The 14,112-nt window shown below is 41.2% G+C and overlaps 2 protein-coding genes across 4 annotated transcripts in view; one reads left to right on the top strand and one right to left on the bottom strand.

Annotated features, from left to right (window-relative positions):
* Positions 1–2,994, bottom strand: part of WDR3 (WD repeat domain 3) — a 31,019-nt gene extending 28,025 nt beyond the window's left edge. The window contains exons 1-2 of one of the 2 annotated variants that reach the window (XM_042993869.1): positions 2,943–2,994; positions 245–446 (exon numbers count right to left, since the gene is read on the bottom strand). In XM_042993869.1, the coding sequence (XP_042849803.1) occupies positions 245–415 (171 nt within the window). In that variant the 5' untranslated portion in view covers positions 416–446; positions 2,943–2,994. Of the gene's footprint in view, positions 1–244; positions 447–2,333; positions 2,784–2,942 lie in introns of those variants that run through there. The other variant, XM_042993870.1, reaches the window with a different exon arrangement.
* Positions 2,995–3,073: 79 nt separating this feature from the next.
* The window catches only part of GDAP2 (ganglioside induced differentiation associated protein 2), a 61,058-nt gene continuing 50,019 nt past the window's right edge, over positions 3,074–14,112 (top strand). Inside the window, exons 1-3 of one of the 2 annotated variants that reach the window (XM_042993864.1) lie at positions 3,074–3,272; positions 11,602–11,844; positions 13,132–13,271. In XM_042993864.1, coding sequence (XP_042849798.1) covers positions 11,669–11,844; positions 13,132–13,271 — 316 coding nt within the window. In that variant the 5' untranslated portion in view covers positions 3,074–3,272; positions 11,602–11,668. Of the gene's footprint in view, positions 3,273–3,362; positions 3,574–11,601; positions 11,845–13,131; positions 13,272–14,112 lie in introns of those variants that run through there. The other variant, XM_007075677.3, reaches the window with a different exon arrangement.

The following is a 14,112-nucleotide window of genomic DNA, read 5'->3' as shown; positions in this document are numbered from 1 at the left end:
GTCAGGAATAATGACAACTACTCACCTGGAAATACTACAAATAGATACCTAAGAGGTAAACTGCTGTTTGGTGTGGTTTTCAGAATTTAGTGCAGAAGAACATAATAGAACCTGTTACTTGCTACCTAGGCCCAAAGAAAGACTTCTCTTCCAGGGGCACACACATACAAAAATCTCCCACTTCTGCCTCCCCATCCTCAAATATGTATAAATCAGTTATCAACCTCATTGATTTCTGGCTTACCTTCTCTCCTTTCCTTAAGTCCCAGATGAACACATGTTCGCAGGCTGGTACTGCCACATAGCGTCCTTTTTCACCACGAAGCGTTACAAAGACAATATTACCTTTTTGGCTGCCAATAAGGCCAAAGACTGCACTGGCAACATAGCGTAGATACTGCTTCGTGAGCCCCATGTCGTAATGTCTGGTTCCACAAGTGAGGCAGCTGTGCACGCAAACAAAGAAAATTCAGTTCCTTGGGTGTCTGGGTTCTGTGAGGCCAGCAAACACCAACTGTTTATTGTGTGGTTAAAGCATGTAACTTGTGGCTTCTTCGCTTTTATTTACTCTGAATAAATCATTCACATAATACCTGGACATCTTCATTTTTTTATGTGCTGTTGACTCACGTGTAAGCCCTCATTCCTCAAGTTTCAAATTGGTCATCTCGTCGTGCCCACCTCACAAATAACCGACATATGGCCTCAAGGCAGCTCAACAATTCACTTCTGTTCATTCAACCGCCATCAAAGTTTTTACACTGAGATGGACAGAGGCTGAATATATTCACAGTAAACAATTACTATAATCCTACTACCTGGAGAAGTGCTATTTTAGATACTAGATACTAGAGATATGATGTTGAGTAAAAGAAAATCCTTAACTTCATGGCACATTATCCTCTAGCATAGTGGTTCTCAAACTCAGGTACATATCCAAATCACGAGAGGTCTTATGAAAACAGATTGCTGAGAGCCACATTCACCTTACCTCCCAGGGCCGATTTCTGTTTGTTTGTTTTTTTAAATGTTTTAATGTTTATTTATTTTTGAGAGACAAAGACACAGAGAGAGCAGGGGACAGACAGAGGGAAACACAGAATCCAAAGCAGGCTCCAGGCTCTGATATGTCAGCAGAGAGCCCAACGTGGGGCTCGAACCCATGAACCGTGAGACCATGTCCCGAGCCAAAGATGGACGCCCAACCGACTGAGCCACCCAGGTGCCCCTGAAATACTGGTTATTGACAAAAGATACAAGTGAAGAAGATAAGCCAAGCTTCTCTGGTCTTGATACAAAGTGAAAAGTGCCCCAAACACCTATGCATCTTAAAAAATACAACACCAAACAGAAATTACACCCTTTTTCTGGGAGCTGCATTTTGTTGCTGGTTTCTACATTTGGTTTGACTCTACAGAAACTATTTCTGATTACACTCTCCTTCAGCCTAACTTAACAGAAAAATAATCAATGCCAGCTCTCTTTAATATTTTCTTTTAGTAATCACTTAGCGGTCTCATTTTTCCTCACCTAAGAACCAACGAAAGCCAGTTAAAAATCAAGAAAAGAATTATTAACAATGTGATAATGCTGTTAGCCCATGCCATTTGATCAATTCTTCCCCAATTCCTCTTATTTCTCCAGCCCCTTAACTAGAATTGGTCCTCTTGGTAGTCTTTGGCCATCTACCAATTCTTTCCACAGTATTTTCCTTGGAGACTTCATATAGGATGCCTGGGCCCAGGGACACCTACATCTCTATTCCTGTCCATATATGTGAATACAAATAACAGAGTTCCAAAAACTTATGAAATATTCCCATTCAAAGACCTTGCAGCATCTCCTTGAACATATGTAAAACCAAACCTACCTTGCTTCCTGAACCCCTCATTTGTTCCTTTTTCTAAGACACACAACCCTCCCAGCCATTCAGGCTCAAAACCTTGTAGCAACCTTTGGCTCATTAATAAAAAAATATTATTATAGCAGCCAAGACTTAAAGGGCACTTACAAATAGCGATGTATTAAATGAATACACCTGAGTAAACATATGTGGTTGTTTAATGACAAATAGCAACTGAGTGAATTAAAAGGGTTAATACACGTAAGGCATTTAGAAAAGCATCTAAAGTATTGTAAATATACCTATAAAAAATTCTTCACAATAACCTTCAAAGTCGGTACTATTCTTACCCCCATTTTACGGACAAGGAAACTAAGCAAAGGGATGTAAGATACTTTCTGTTCCAGCTCTTTGCCACTGGGTTCGTATCAGGTTAGTTGGTTTCCTTCCTTGTCCTGCCACCTTGCTTTCTTCACGTTGTTCCTCTCACCTAGAAAAACGTGCATTGTCCACGACCTATTTTTTTAAACCGGTGTTATTCTCTGAGGCCCACTTCCTCCGAGGCTAGACCAATCCTCGCAGCCTTTTCAATTGCCTCCGTATTCAAACTACCTTCCATACAACTTGGCACTGGTCATTTGTGTCTCACGTGCACAGATCTCGACGCCTTTTAAAGAGAGGTCATGACCTAACCTTCCTCCGCACCCCTACCATCCCTGTTTCCAGGTATAGCCGCAGATCCCCAAAATACGTTGCTGCTATGATGCACTGAAGGGCTGGGACGTTGCGACAGACTTGTCAGACGTCCCTAACCCAAGTCTTCAGTCAGGACAGAGCGAGGGGGCTCCGCACACGGATCATGCTGCCTGAGCATCCTCTGGGGAGCCCCTGGACGCGCGGCACCTCTGCTACCGCAGGCCAGCCCCGGACGATTGCAGGTGGCCTCCGGGGACGTCGGGAGGTTCGCAGTCGCTCAGGTTCCCCTCCACCCTAGCAACCGGCCGCAAACGGCCCCGCCTCATCTGGGGCTGGTGCCCCGAAGGCCTCAGCCAGGACCGCGAAGAACGGGGTCGGAACGCCTGGCGCCCACCTTACCCACCTGGGCCTCCACGAGGATCCGGGCCGCTTGGACCCGCCCACAGTACCCACCCCTTCCGGGTCCGCTCCGCGACCCACTTCCGCCCGGCATTCCTTTTGCCTTCGAGGAGGAAATGACGTACGTGTGGGCTGTGGTTGGTGAGGGCCGGCCGGTAGCGGAAGCCGTGTTCGCCACTCAAAGCTCTTCCAGCTGGTCACTCCAGCCTCCTGGGACTTTGCCTCACCTGATCGCCGAGCTCCTGGCCAGGGGTGTCTGGGGATGCCGCTCGGCCGCTTTCTGCGAGGAGCTTAACCCGCCTCGCTGCCGCCCGGATGGGACCGCCGGAGTGCGGTGAGAGGCGGGACCTAGACCGGGGCCGGGGGGGGGGGGGGGTGAAGCTGGGCGGAGCGGGCGGGGGGCGCGGCTGGAGGCGCTCGGACTCGGCCCCGGCTGGGGGTGCGGACGGAGAGGGTTAGTGCTGTCCGCCCTCTGGGAGAATGAGCCTGCCACTTCTTCCCCAGCGGTTGGTCGGGCTCTTCTGGCCCGCAGCACTGTCGGGGACGACTTATCGACAAGAAGACAGGGTAGGCAGACCTGGGTACCAGGGCCAGTGGTGCTGCAGTCACTGGGGAGGCACGCGCCCTGGATGCAGGTGAGATAGGGCGGCTGGGACCCCTGCAGGTTACAGCCCCACGGTCAAGTGTATGTTGCCGCGCGTGTGGATGGGGCGTTCCACAAACCGAGAGCAGGTCGAGTCAGGGCTGGATAGGCGCCGAGCCCAGGATGCTGAGTTGTCTGGATCCCCGCAGTCCCTGGAGTGACATTGGTCTGGCTTTGTGTTTCCGCTCCCTGGCCGCTTGAGGGGGAAGTGACCAGTCCTGACTCCTCCTTGCGTGGTAATCGAGGTTTAGGTACTCTGTCACCAAGTGGAAATTAGGCTTTCTGTCTTGCAGCTCTGTCCGCTTCTATTCTTGGGCTGCACAGAAATGTTCAGAAATGAGTTCTGATGTGTGTAGTTGTGGAAAATTAAAGCTAACAAAAAGCTCTACGATGGAAATAAGCCTTTGCCTTTGCTTATTTAACAAGATGTCTGCAGTCAACCTAGAAATGAGACATTTATCTAAATTATCTGATTATCTTCAGACGTTTCTGGAGTTCTTAACACATGTGCGGCTGGTCTTCCATATTCAAGAAAATTGCAATAGTAGCGATTGAGACTATAGATAGATGTAGCACTGTAGGTGTTTTGAAACAAGATTACTGTGGCTTGGATGAATGAGAAAGGAGGAAATTGTGGCAACAAACTATTATTTCAGTAAATGTTATGGGGAAGGGAGCATTTAGGTGGGTGTGTATAGTTAAAATCTCCTATAGGTGATATGCATTATATAATTAGAAAAAAATGTGTGCTTCAGTAGAAAACTGCATAATCTAGATTCTATCTAGAAAGCTATTCCAAGAAAGCTATTTTACAACTCTGTGAACTCTAGATAACTAATGTCAATACTGTATAATTTTTGTCTATAGACATGTAGATTTTGTCCTCTTAAAGATTCAGTGGAAGTTGTCTTCCTGTACGTTCATTTCAATATTCCTGATCAATATGTTCAATTTTGGAATTCCCTTCAATCTACCACCTGTCTGGTTTGCTTTTGAGTTAAATAAAATGTTGGATACCTACTCATTTTTATATTTGAATGAGTCATGATTTTACTTAAAATTTCTCTTAATATTCTATGAAATATGCGGAGGGACAATCACAAATGGAAAAAATAATTTTAATAAAAGTTGGGGTAAGAGCAGCTGTGATTGCCAAGATAATGCATTTTATGAAATTCCCAATTCATACAGTATTTAAAGAGAATAACCCTAATTTCTCATAAGTTTCACATTGTCCAATTTGTATTAATTGTATTAATACTAATAATTAAAACTTAGTAAAGTTCTTTATTTTTAAAAATGTTTTAATGTTCATTTATTTTTGAGAGAGAGAGAGACCCAGAGTGTAAGTGGGCAAGACCAGAGAGAGGGAGGGAGATGCAGAAACTGAAGCAGCCTCCAGGCTCCCAGCTGTCAGTACAGACACGAATGTGGGGCTCAAACTCACAAACCATTATATCATGACCTGAGCCAAGTCTGATGCTTAACCAACTGAGTCTTCCAGGCGCCCCTAGTTAAATGAAGTTCTTTTAATATGAAGGTGGTACTATGAACTCACCATTGGAGCATGTGCTTTCGGTGGTTTTGAATGATTATGTTAAATTTGACCTGGGCCATTGATACCACTTAGAAATATTTGTTAAACTGTATTTATTGTTGACATATCTTTATTGCCTTGGTTTGTTGTTCCACCTAAGTAACTTAAAAATAAAGTTATTTCTATTTGCATAGAATAATTCGTAAATATGATAGATTTGGTGTTGGGATGGAGGTACTCTAGATGAATATCTAATGTGCCCTGAAGTTTTAAATACCGAAATACAAGGCATAAGGAAGGGTAAATCTGTAATTTGTTTTGCTGTGTTTGCACAGTGAAAAGAGAGCTGGTGATTAATGGAGGTCAAAAGCATGGACCAGCTCTCTATGTACTTTTACCCAGGCCTGTCCAAACAATGTAAACATTTAAAAAAAAAAAAAAAGCAAACAGATTTAAAGTTCTTGTTTTTCTCTTTTAAATGATACCATTTTCTTTTTATCCAGACAAAAACCAGGTTATCTTGAGACAGTGATCTAGGCTATTCTGCCTGACCCTACCTAGTCTTGAACAATAAAAATCTAATCCCTCTAGCCAATACAATTATTCATATAAAGCTTTATTTAGAGCACTTCTTAAACTGAAGGATTGCAGATTTGTTTAAAAACAAATGAGGACTTAACCTAAACATTGACAATATTTGAGGAAATAGACATGCCACAGGGTAATGAGAATTGTTTATTCTCACTATGCATTTGAATCGTAAAGGATTTATCTTTAGGTCATCATTCATGAAGATAGTGAAGGTAACCTTAAGATAGTATGGCTAAGGAAATAGATATGATCTATTCTAGAATCTTCTGTTTGTCTCCTGTAGACTTTTTGATCCTGGGACATAGAAGTCTTGCCTCAGGAGCCTTTTAGACTAAGGTTTAGTGTTTACTTATGAACCTGCGCAAGTACAGAACTGATTAACTGAATTCACTGGAAGGTCTTGCTCCTTAATGTTAACCAAAATTTGGCTTTAACTACGTAGCACTGTGTTGCCTTTCCCTCCTCCCTCACCTGAGCACTCTGTGTTCTGTCATTGGGATTCTTAATCAGACTCTGGGAACCTTCTCAAATTTATTTGCAAATCTTTCCTTATATCAGCTCATGTACTCACATTTTGGGTGGTGAAAAGGTCTTGATCTTTTTATGTGATTCCCAAAAGGGTCTGTGACACGAAAAATGTTAAGAACCCATATTCCTTAAGTATCAAGGATCAAATTTTCCTGCCTAGCTTGGCTTTGCTGCTCCATTTGCTTTATTGCCAAGGTGTGTGTGTTGGAGAAAAGGGGAGATTTAAATCTCTTTTTGATGAGAAATACCAATTTCTGTTTAGAGATGGAGGTGAAAAAGAATTTATTCTTTGTTAAATGCTATGACACTTTCTATAGAATGCCATTCAACTTTGAGAGCTCTGAAGCATGTTTACTGCTCATTTAGCACCCAATATCTTAAGGGGCACAATGACTTTTAAGATCTGGGAAGGAGGTCCAACAAATTATATGGATAAGATGTGATCGGAGATTCAAGCCAACCACCTACTAGTGTACTGTCAAAGAGGATAGTAGAGTTTCAGGGAAAGAATGACCAATAGTTAATGCAACTAAAATTTGATTAGCTCCTGGATTTAACATTTGGGCAGTCATTGTTAGACCTTGAAAGAGCAATTTTAGCATTGTTACCAGAGGTGCCAAGAAAACTGCAGTAGGTTGAATTAATGGAAGAAAAGGAAATAGATCTCCAAAACAGATTATGTTTATGAAGTTAGGTCGTAGAATGAGGCATTTAGCTGGCATCTGAAGAAGAAATAGGGAAGGACTTTTTTTTTTTTTTTTTTCAAGAATAGGAGGACAGAGGGGAAGGAGAGATCAGATATTGTGAAGGAAGAGTTATTACCTTTTCACTTAGAGGAGAGCTGGTAAAGTGGAGTAAAATGCATTATTTGAAGGCAGTTGGGCCGGCTTAAGAGTGCAGCTCCCAGATTTATCCTCACCTCTGTAAAACCTGTCTACTTTTGGTCTCAACTGTCACGTCCTGGAAGAGACATTCTCTCCAATCTAAGTTAGCTTTCCACCTTGTTCTTCTTTACAGAACACTTCTCACAAATTTCAGCTATGCAGTATATTTGTTTCTGTGATTATATATTTGTGTGATTTTTGTGAGTCTCCCTCTGCCAGTAGAATCTCAGCATCTAATAATACATAAGTAATTGAATGCCTGGGACATAGTAGGCAAATAAGTATTTATTGTCTTATAACTTCTATGGGCCAGTAATTCAGAATTCAGTAGCAGCTTAGTTGTGTGGTTCTGGTTCATGAGCATTTCTCATGAGGTTGCAGTCAGGATGTCAGCTGGGGCTGAAGTCATTTGAAGCCCAACTGAGGCTGGAGGATCCAAGGGGATTCCTTCACCTGCCTGGGCATCAATGCTGGTTGTTGGCAGGAACTCTCAGGTACTTCCCATGGGGACCTTCTCATGGGCTTCTTGAGTGTCCCACATCGTAGGAGCTAACTTCTCAGAGCAAGCACTCCAAGAGAGCACAATATCTTTTATGACTCATCCTTCAAAGTCATATACTATCATTTCTGCAGAATCTATTGGTTGGTATATGGGCCAGCCCTGTTCATTGTCAGAGGCAGCTGTACCGGGGCATTGATATCAGGAATCGGCATCATTGAAGGACATCTTAGAGGATGTCCACCGCAAATGCTATATGGTGTAGTATAGAGTCACCCAAGAATTACTAACACAGTTTCCTAGTATTTCCTAATAGTGTTGATGGAGGGCCTCGGAAAACATGCATTTGTCTTGGCAGCAGACAGGATACTGATTGTTTTTCTAATAGCATAAGACTAGAATGAGAGAAAAAAGATGTTGGGTTGATCTGGGTTTTAGGGGTTAACAAATCATTACAAGGGCAGACATTGAGATAAATAAGTGTATCTTAAGTTTGGTTTATTTGGTACTGTCTTTGACAGCAAGTGTTTTGGTCTTTGCCACGCGTGGAGCCATAACTTTATCTCAGCAGTGGTGCAGGTGACTTTCACCTTGGCTCTGAGAAAGTTGTAACAGGTAACTTTTCATCGTACCTTGCTTTGTGCCAGATTATATTGTGTAATCCTCAAAATAACCCTGTAAGTAGATTACTCTTATTTTCAAAATAAGGAAACCTGGCTTGCAGTTAAGGATGACCCAACTGTTATGTCCTAGACCTAAACTCAGGCCTGCTGATAACAGAGCCTAAGCTTTTACTTTGTACCACCCTGCCTCTTCCTCACAGTGTAATTGCACGTGGAAGGATCTATCTTAAAACACTGAAGAAGCCAGATTCAAAATTGTACATACATTATGATTTCACCTATCATAGAAAAAGATAGGAACTACATAAAAATTGGGGAGTTTTTCCCCTGTTACTTCCCCCCTCCAAATGTTCTATAAGTGGATATTAGAGTTAGAAAAGTTATTTTAAAGAAGTAATTTTGAGGACACCTGGCTGGCTCAGTCGTTTGGGCGTCCGACTTCAGCTCAGGTCATGATCTCGCGGTCCGTGACTTCGAGCCCCGCAGGCTGAGCCTGCTGAGCCCCGAGGCTGACAGCTCAGAGTCTGGAGCCTGTTTCGGATTCTGTGTCTCCCTCTCTCTCTCTGACCCTCCCCTGCTCATGCTCTGTTTCTCTCTGTCTCAAAAATTAATAAATGTTAAAAAAAATTTTTTTTAAATAAAAAAATAAGTAATTTTGTTCTGAAAGTTGGCACTCGAGTTTGCAAAATGAACACTAACTCTGTGTTTAATGGACTTTTTTATGTTATAGCTAAGTTTCAGCATGAGTCATTGTCTTCAGAAATCTGTGAATAATTTTTTTTAAGTATGAATTTCTGCAAAATGTCATTCCATTGAGCTCCAGGCAGTTCAACTGTGGAAAATAAATGTCTCTATTTGTGCTCTCTTCAGCTTGTCCAGCTCAGGTTTGCATACTTGTTAACAGATCAACAGATCTTGTGATTGCCTCCAGTTTCAAAGGCCAATTGGATGGATTAAACACTGACTTCTGATAAAATTAATTTATTTCAAAATAATTTCAAAGGCGTATTTTATATCGAATAAGAATAACTCTCTTACATAGTTTTATCATGGTATCATCTATAAGGCCTTTCTGAAATTGTTACATAAACGATCACACTTCCCACGCCACAGTGCTGGCGCAGGAGCTAACATATTGTGCCTAATCCATGGTTCGTTCCATTTAGTATCTCACATTTCTCAGCAAGAAACACCAAGGAATTAGATGAAGAAAGGCATGTTTGTTCTCCTTCTCTAACAACAAACCTTAAGGTCACACAGAAAACTCTAACAAGAAGTTCACAGCCCAGCTGATCATCTGCCTGCTCAGTGGTGACAGTGCAGTGGTGACAGTGATCTCTAACTTACCAAACACACTAATCAGTTCTTGGCCATGTGACTCGGCATTTCAGTAGCACTTCCCTTAGCTGATCTTCTCAAACACTCCTTAAAATGCTTTCTTCACCTGGCTTTTAGGCTTTTAGGCTATTTCCTGGTGTTCCTCCCTATCCTTTAATTCCTCTTTATCATTTTTTTTTTTTTTTGACTTGTCCTCTTTCCAACCTGTAAGTTTTGCCTGAGGACTCAGTCCTTGGATCTCTTTTCTGCATTTGTATGGTCTCTTTTGGTAATCATGTCCGGTTCCCATAGCCTTAAATGCCACCCACACGCTGAGTCTTCCAGATTTATATCTGTAGCCCGACCTCTCCTCTGAGCTCTAGCCTCTTACAGCCAATTGCATGTCTGACTTCAATACTTGGCCATACGAGGAGCATCTCAAACTTAACACGTGCAAAAACATATGAGGGAAGACGACCTTGATTATCACTCCACTGCACAACCTACTCCAGCCTTCCTCTTCTCTGTAAATAGCATTAGCATCTACTCAGTTGCTCCAGCAAGAAATCTAGGAATTACCTTTGATTCTTTTCCCTCATCCTTCACAGCCATTTAGCAAGTCTCGTTGCCTCTACCTTCAAAATACCTTCCAAATCCAACCGTCTCTCACCACCTTCTTCACCATGTCACCTAGATCCCTGCAGCAGTTTTCTACTGGTCTCTGGTTTTACTCTCGCCCTCACTCCATTTCACGGTAGCTAGAGTAATCTTACCAGGTGTTGTTTATATTAAGTCATTACCTCTGTCAAGATCCTCTAACAGCTTCCCCTCCTGTTTACAATAAGACCGAACCTTCTCATCAGGGCTTACAAACTGCATCATCCAGCCTTTCCATCTCTCACCAACCTCAGTCACCCACCACTCATTACCTAACTTATTCTACTGTATCCACATCGGCCTCCTCACCCTTCCTGGGATACACCAAGCTCCTTCCTGCCCTCTGGGCCTTTACTCTTGCTATTTCCTCTGCCTGAAACACTGCAGGGCTTCACGTTGCCTGCTCTCTCACTTTATTTAGCTCTCTACTCAGATATCCCCTTTTCTCTTGTAATACTTATTGCCCTCAGTCATTCTTTAGATATCTGCTTGCCTGTTTGGTTACTGTTTATCATTTCCCCTCCAGGAAGCATAAGCTCAGTAAGTGCATGGACTTGCTGTCTTATTCACCAGTGCATCCCCCGTGCCTCGAACAATACCTGACCCATGACAGATGCTCATAGAGATTTATTGGATGAATGAATCTGCATTTTACTGCAACAGCTGTCTGGCTTCTTGGCAAATTAAATATCCTCTACTCATGCTGAATTTCCCATGGCCTCTCTGTAGTACTTGATACCGTGCGTCTTCCTATCACCCTCTTCTAATTTCTACGTTTCTGTACAGCCATCTTCCTACCACATCATTGTCTCCTGCCATATCTTGTAAATTGTCCAGTCCTGTTAATTCTTCCTTTGTATGTATATTGCCTCTCAAATCCACGCCTTCTCCGTCTGCTTCTCTACTAAGTTCAAACTTTTGTACTTGATTGCAGGAACCTCCCCGCTTTTCCTTTTGTCTTACTCAATTATCATTGAGTAAGATCTTATCTCCATATCATCATTCCACTGAACTCTTTAAATTGTGCATATTATTTATCTTTGTATCTCTTGCAGCACCTAGTACCACCCCCGACCCCCATAGCAGACACTCAGTGAATGCTGAATGAATTGTCCTGTGTTTCTAGAAAGTAGAACTGGTGGATCATGTGATTATTTTAATGACTATAATTCTTTGAAAAGAATTTGTGCTTCAATAATCCCCCTTTCTTCTTTAGAGAAACTATAGCAATTCTTTGTTGTATATTGATTTTTATGGAGTGTTTAAGTGACTAATCACACAATGTACTATTAGAGCATTTCACAGTAGAGATTTGTTTTTTGATCTAATGGAAGTAAAGTAGTATCTGTACTTGTATTAAAATGGTTCTTTCTTTTCTTTTAAGCTGAAGTCTCCAGTGAATATTGAATTGCTGAGAAATTTGGGGAAAGAGCAGCTGAAGTTCCCATTCCATGGATCCCTTGGGTGCCCCTTCCCAGTTTGTGGATGTGGATACGCTACCCAGCTGGGGCGACTCATGTGAAGATGAATTAAATACTTCCGATACTGCAGCTGAAACATTGCAAGAAAATACTGTTAGATCACCTTTTCTTTACAACAAGGATATCAGCGGGAAAGTGATTCTTTGGTAATTCTTTGACTAAATCATATCAAAATATGATAATACTCTCATAATTTTTTTCTAAATTATTTTTTCTCATTGTTTCTTCTAAACTCCTTTATTCTCATAACTTCTTCTAAACTTTTTTGTGAGCCCTAGCTCTGTTAACGTATCATTTTGCACATACTTACACAGTTTTATTGAGGTATAATTGACATACAATAAGCTGCGTATTCTTAAAGTGTACAGTTTGTACACTTTGACATGTGTATATCCGTGAGCCTGCTCTCCCATTCCGATCACCACAGCCAACTTAATACATTTATCACCCCCAAAAGTGTATTTTGTGTCCTTGCATAATCCCTCCTTCATGCCCCTCCCTGACTCCACATCCCATTAATCTTTCTGTCACTATAGATCAATTTGCATTTTCCAAAGTTTTATGTAAATGGAATCACGTACTCTTTTTTTCATCCGGCCACCTTCGTTCAGCGTGATCATTTGAAAGTTCATCTATGTTGCGTCTGTTAGTAGTAGTGCCTTTCTTTTGTAAAAAAAAAAAAAAAAGCTTTATTGAGATATAATTCATATCTCATACAGTTTATCAGTTTAAATTGTAGAAGTCAGTGGTGCTTAGTGTATTCACAAAGTTGTGTAACCATCACCACAGTCAATTTAGAACATTTTCATCACCCCAAAGTCCTCTACCCGTTAGCAGTCATTCCCTGTCTCCCCATCTCTTGGCTGCAGCCAACCACTAATCTACTTTCTCTGTGTATAGATTTGTATACTGGGGACATCTCATGTAAATGGAGTCAGTTGTGACTTGGTATGTTTTAAAGATTCATCCATGTGGTAGTGCGAATCAGTACTTCATTCCTTTCTGTGGCCAGATAATATTCCACTGTATGGATATACCTATGTCATTTGTCTGTGTTATCAGTTCATTAGTTGTTAGACATTTGGGTTCTTTCTACTTTTTGCCTATTAGGAATAATGCTGCTGTGGTAAACTCTCGAAACCAACCACTTTCAGCTCTATAAGCACTCTGTTGCAATGAAAGCAATACGGAAGAAGGAAAGAAAGAACACGATTCTGTGGGTAGCGGCTTTGCAGCGTTTGCATTGAAGATCTAAGATGCCAGATTAGTCTTCCTGAGTCCGGAACTCTTTTTCTACTGTTGCTTAAGCTTGTGAGCTAGCAAAACCAGTGTTGTAAGGGGAGTGAGGATAGAACGTTTTGAAATAATTAGCAGTTAGCTTTTTTATCTCCCTCCTCTTCCCCACGTTTGTTCTTTGTTCATCGCTTCCTCAGGAAAGGAGACGTGGCATTACTGAACTGTACGGCCATTGTGAATACCAGCAATGAAAGTCTTACAGATAAGAACCCTGTGTCAGAGAGTATCTTCATGCTCGCAGGACCCGATTTGAAGGAGGACCTCCAGAAACTTAAGGGTGAGTGAGTTTTCCTAGGTATGTTATTGTTAGGACACATTTTTGATATTTAAAGAAGCATGTTTTGCATTTAGTGAGAATACTAAGTAGATGCAGTTTTGTTTTTGTTTAAACTACATAAAAACAGCTTTTGAAAGCCCCACATTGTGTTAGAAACTGAACACTGAGACTTTACTCTCAGTAAAACTCCTCTGTCATGTTCTTGAATTTAAAAATGCTAGTTACTATAGCCAGTTAAGTCTTTGGTAGCATTTTCTTGGCTGTACATTTTCTTGCACAAATAAGCCTTGTAAAACAACTATCCTTTCTCTAAACTGAAAAATTCTATCATTATTTGATATTGATAGAGAATTTTTCATATACCTCAAGGAGAGTAAATGTTGCACTTTGGAAATGAAGTTGACTTAGTGATAAAACCAAAATGCATTGTAAGGACAAATATATTCTCGATTACCTTTGCACTTGCTTTTTTTTTTTTATTTATTTTTTTTAACCAGAACCTTCTTAGAATATTTCATTGGAAATGGAGACAGGGAAGAGTTCCATTAGTTCAGAATCTTGTTTACCTTATTTGCATTCATTTTCTTCAATTACCAACCTGGCAAGCCAAGTTACTATTATTTGAGCCCAAATAGAATATTGTGAAATTCAGTCAGCCCATTTTATAAAAGGTATTTAGGAAATACAGCAATGGTTCTTAAAATGTAAATAACAGATATCACCTGTATAAAATCTTGAGTTTTTTTTGATCTCTACCATTTATCAGTGAAAACTGGTTTCTAACCTAATAAGAATATTAGAATTTGAAGAGGAATGCTTAATAATGCTGATTCCATGAAAG

Source organism: Panthera tigris, chromosome C1 (assembly GCF_018350195.1).
Source record: "Panthera tigris isolate Pti1 chromosome C1, P.tigris_Pti1_mat1.1, whole genome shotgun sequence".
In the NCBI taxonomy this organism is placed as follows: domain Eukaryota; kingdom Metazoa; phylum Chordata; class Mammalia; order Carnivora; family Felidae; genus Panthera; species Panthera tigris.
Note: the sequence above shows the minus strand (reverse complement) of the source record. Positions and strands in the feature narration are given on the sequence as shown.